Source organism: Alosa pseudoharengus, unplaced genomic scaffold (genome assembly GCF_046254945.1).
Source record: "Alosa pseudoharengus isolate Yale_2024_CS ecotype anadromous, Long Island Sound unplaced genomic scaffold, YU_APseudo_1.1 YU_APseudo_1.1_scf_14, whole genome shotgun sequence".
In the NCBI taxonomy this organism is placed as follows: Eukaryota; Metazoa; Chordata; class Actinopteri; order Clupeiformes; family Clupeidae; genus Alosa; species Alosa pseudoharengus.
Genome location: NW_027468609.1, coordinates 11,466,281 through 11,470,765, shown reverse-complemented (window position 1 = coordinate 11,470,765; position 4,485 = coordinate 11,466,281). Strand labels below are relative to the sequence as shown.

The 4,485-nt window shown below is 54.7% G+C and overlaps 1 protein-coding gene across 1 annotated transcript; it reads right to left on the bottom strand.

The window, feature by feature from the left end:
- Positions 1-593: 593 nt before the first annotated feature.
- adra1ab (adrenoceptor alpha 1Ab) lies at positions 594-4,137 on the bottom strand. Its single transcript, XM_076284969.1, has 2 exons — positions 3,162-4,137; positions 594-1,105 (listed from the first exon to the last, which is right to left on the bottom strand). The coding sequence occupies exons 1-2, from the start codon at positions 4,135-4,137 to the stop codon at positions 594-596; spliced, it is 1,488 nt and encodes a 495-aa protein (XP_076141084.1).
- Between the last annotated feature and the right edge of the window lie 348 nt (positions 4,138-4,485).

Below are 4,485 nucleotides of genomic sequence, written 5' to 3'. Positions count from 1 at the left end.
GGTGGGGGTGGGGGGGTCTGGGGGTGGAAAATTCTTTTGGGGTTTGTGGGCAGATCCTGTTGGAGGAAATTCGAAATTCGATTCAGTGTTGAATTCTAAGCATGACTGTTAAGAGACAGAAAGAGCAATAAAACATCACCTTAACTTGTATAATGACACTGAAATATTGCCAACCATTGACATGGAGGGAAAACATTTATGGGATCTATAAACAGATCCATACCACAATCATAAAAACAGACCCTGCTGCTTTGAGAAGGGTGGAGGATGCTACAGCAGTGGGGTGTTTGAGAAGGGTGGAGGATGCTACTGCACTTGGGTGTTTGAGAAGGGTGGAGGATGCTACTGCACTTGGGTGTTTGAGAAGGGTGGAGGTGCTACTTCAGCGTGGATGGTGCAGTGGGGTGTTTGAGAAGGGTGGAGGATGTTTTTGCAGTGGGGTGTTTGAGAAGGGTGGAGGTGCTACTGCAGCGTGGATGGTGCAGTGGTGACAGTGTGCCTGCAGAGATGGGGGCAGTTAGTGCTGCAGTGTGGAAGGAGGGGCAGACCCTGGTGTTACGTGTCTTTGTTTCAGTGTTCCTGCTTGTAGACGGTCAGAGAGTCTGACCCACACTCTTGCCCAGGGAGAGCTGAAGGGTCCTGGTCTTGGTGGAGCAGGACGGTGGGGCAGGGGCTGGGGCAGAACCGGTCGGGGAGCAGGGCCCGGAGAGGCTCTCTCTTACCCCGAAACAGCACACCTTCAGAGGGGAGGCAGAGTGGGGGCACAGAGGCGCGCCAGCAGGGGCGCCCTGCGTCGTCATGGGCGCGGGGGTGGGGGTGGGGCGGTGGGCACCTGCGGGCAGCGTCTCGGGGGTTTGGGGCGGAGGGGTCGAGCAGGGAGGCGGGTGCGTGGCGGAGGAGTAGGAGAGCCGGGGGGACTTGTGTTGCCTGCTGGCATGTCCAGCCGTGCGGAGGCACTGGGCACGCAGCACGCTGAGGAAGGCCCGCTTGAACTCCTGGCACGTGCATGGGTAGATGATGGGGTTCAGGCAGCTATTGAAGTAGCCGAGCCAGAAGGTCACCTTGAAGACCGTCTCAGAAGGGTGGTAGGAAGGAAACATGGAGCCTGGGGGAGGAGGAGAACAGCACATACTCAGTTATACACACACACACACACACACACACACACACACGGTCTCACATACACACACACCCACACACACATACACACACACACACACAGTCTCACATACACACACATACACACACACACACAAACGTGCACACATACACACACACACACACACACACACGGTCTCACATACACACACTCACAGTCTCACACACAAACATGCACACTTGTTGAGGTCAGTACAGCCCTGTCTGACATGGAGCCTGAGACACACACATATATGGTTTCACACAGACACACACACTCATGGTCTCACATGCGTGCGCACACACACACACACACACACACACACACACACACACAGGTGGTCACAATTTGTATCATTCGTCCTAATGTCACCCTGAGAAAGGCCTTCAGCATATTACATCACAATCACTCCCCTCATCCTCCATCACATCTGTCAAACACTCCATCAGGTCTGCACCAATCCCATCTCTGCGCTCCTCACACACTCCATCAGGTCTGCACCACTCCCATCTCTGCGCTCCTCACACACTCCATCAGGTCCCATCTCAGCGCTCCTCACACACTCATCAGGTCCCTGACTGTTCTTCACCTGTGTCTGTAGTAGCCTAGGCTACTTGCCAAAGACATGTGTACTGGACTGAAAAAAAAAAAAAAAAAAAAAAAACTGGACTGAAAAAAAAAAACACGGTCTATGTAGGCAGCCCAGGCTCCGAAAACTGGAAAAAAAACAAAGTAGGGGCAGCCTGTCCCCCAAACAAAAACAAAACTTTGCGTAGAATTTCTCTGGGAATATTGAAGGTAGGGGTGACCTACCTGTCTAGTGTGTTTCTTTTGGTCCCTGGTTAACAAATAATATAGATCGCTAACATCGCTAACTTCTATTGATATAGAAGTCATGAGATGTTAGCGATGTTAGCGGTTAGTGATGCTAGCTGGTGTAAGGCCAATCCAAATGACTTTATGAAATGTCCTCTCTGACTTTCACCGTATGTGGCCAGGTGATATTTCATCCCATTGATTTCTTTCAGCTTTTACAGTTACCTGTCGCCCATTCCGATGGGTGCTGATTACAAAAACATGACTCTCATTGGGATCTCATGATTTATAGGTCACTGTTCACACCACACACACACAAAACCACCACCATGTGAGGAAAGCACGTTTGCTCCAGGGAACAAATACCAACAAGTGAAACAGTACACTCTCATTCTTCATCTCTATCCTATTTTCACTCTCTCCATCTCCATCATTCCATCATTTCTCAATATTTTGACTGCATCTCTCTCTCCCTCTTTCTCACCATCTATCGTTATCTCTCTTCCTCCGTCTCTCTCCCTTCATCTTTTTCTTGCTCGCTCTTAAGTGGAGTGCACGCAATCTCGCAGAGCATTTTCCAGAGCGAGTGCAAGCGAGATCATTTGTGTTTCCCAGCTCGGTGCACTTGAGATGAGATTTCTTAGTGTGATCAGTGATGGGCAACGAAGGAATCAGACCTTGTTGACTGGTGCTGATGTCAAAACACTCTCACTTCATCTGTCAACTGCTGAGAGTTGAGGTCTCTCTTCTCTAGCTACCTCTCTTATCCCTTTCCCTTTCTCTCTTCTCCTCCACTTCTCTCCTCCTGTCTTCTCATCCCTCCGCCTTTCTGTCTTTTCCTCCCTCCCCTCTATCTCCTCTTCCTCTCTCCTTCTCCTCTCTCTTCTCCTCCTCTCCCAACCTCTCCTTCTCTCCTCGTCCTTCTCCTCCTCTCTCTCTCCTCCTTTTCTCCTCCTCTTTCAGTCTTATGAATGGATGAACATGAACATTGATGCAAAACAAACAGGAGTAAAAGGACAGGTTAGTATTCACACACACACACACACACACACACACACACACACACACACACACACACACCTACGCACACACACACACACACAAACAGTCATATACCACACACACACAGTCATGCACATACACACTAACACACATGCACACACACACAGACACATACTGAAACACACACGCACACACACACACTTACCAATGGGCAGCACCAGGAAGAAGGGTAGCCAGCAGAGGATGAAGCAGCCGACCACCATCCCCAGCGTCTTGGCCGCCCGCTGTTCCCGCGAGAACCTCAGCAGACGGAGGAGGCTTCTCCGGCCGCTCTTCTTCAGTGTCCCCGCCTCCTGCTGTGCCCCCCACTCCCCCCCCACCCCTGCTCCTCCTCCTCCTCCTCCTCCTCCATCTCCTCCTCCTCTGTCCTGCTTGTTGGTCACGCTCTGAGCATTCCCGCAGTGCATCCGTAGCGAGGTCGCTCCGCCATCCCTCAGCGAGCGGGAGCGGGCACGGGAGTGTCGCCTGGCAACCACGTACACGCGGCAGTACATGACCAGGATGACCGCCAGCGGAACGTAGAAGGAGCCGAGCGCGGAGAAGAGCACGTAGCCCGGGTCCTCGTTGACCCGACACACGGACTCGTCCTCGGGCATCGGCTGGCGCCAGCCCAGCAGCGGCCCCACCGAGATGGCGGCCGCCAGCGTCCAGAGCATCGCCACAGCGACCAGCCCCCGCCGGCCGGTCACCAGCGCCGGGTACTGCAGCGGCCGGCTGACGGCCAGGAAGCGGTCGACGGAGATGGCGCACAGGCTGAGGATGGACGCCGTGCAGCACAGCACGTCCAGCACCGCCCACACGTTACACAGCAGCCGTCCGAACACCCAGCGCCCCAACAACTCGAGGGCCAGCGAGAAGGGCAGCACGGCGGCGCTCAGGAGCAGGTCGGCCACCGCCAGGTTCACGATGAAGTAGTGAGTGACCGTGCGCAGGTGCCGGTGGCACACCACCGACAGGATGACCAGGACGTTGCCCAACACGCCACACACCATGAACACCAGCAGCACCAGGCCCAGGGCCACGGCTTTGCCCACGGGCACCGCTGCCAGCGACGCCAGGCTGCAGTTGGGGCAGAGCTCCGACGGGGGCGACGCGCTGGAGTTGCCATCGGCAGGGACCATCTCAAAAGACGCAGCGCTGGACGGCTGCCACCGGCGGAGATGGCCACCACTCCTGGATATGGTAAAGGTAGGGATCGCTGCTCCCTAGCAGCCCCTGGGGGTGATGACCACACACTGCAGCCTTGTGGGGATCGCTGCTCTCTAGCGCCCCCTAGGGATGATATCTACTCTCTGCAGCCTTGCGGGGATCGCTGCTCTGTCACCTCTGGGTAGTGATGACCACTATATACAGCCTTATGGGGATGGCTGCTCTATAGCACCCCCTAGGGATGATGACTACTCTCTGCAGCCTTGCAGGGATCCCTGCCCTCTAGCGCCTCGTGGTGGTAATGACAGCAATCTGCAGCC

Bases quoted from the DNA above. Each gene is read 5' to 3' on its own strand.
- adra1ab (XM_076284969.1), bottom strand. From the start codon at position 4,137: ATGGTCCCTGCCGATGGCAACTCCAGCGCGTCGCCCCCGTCGGAGCTC. The intron at 1,106-3,161 runs GTAAGTGTGTGT...CTCCTCCCCCAG, and splicing joins CTTCCTGGTGCTGCCCATTG to GCTCCATGTTTCCTTCCTAC.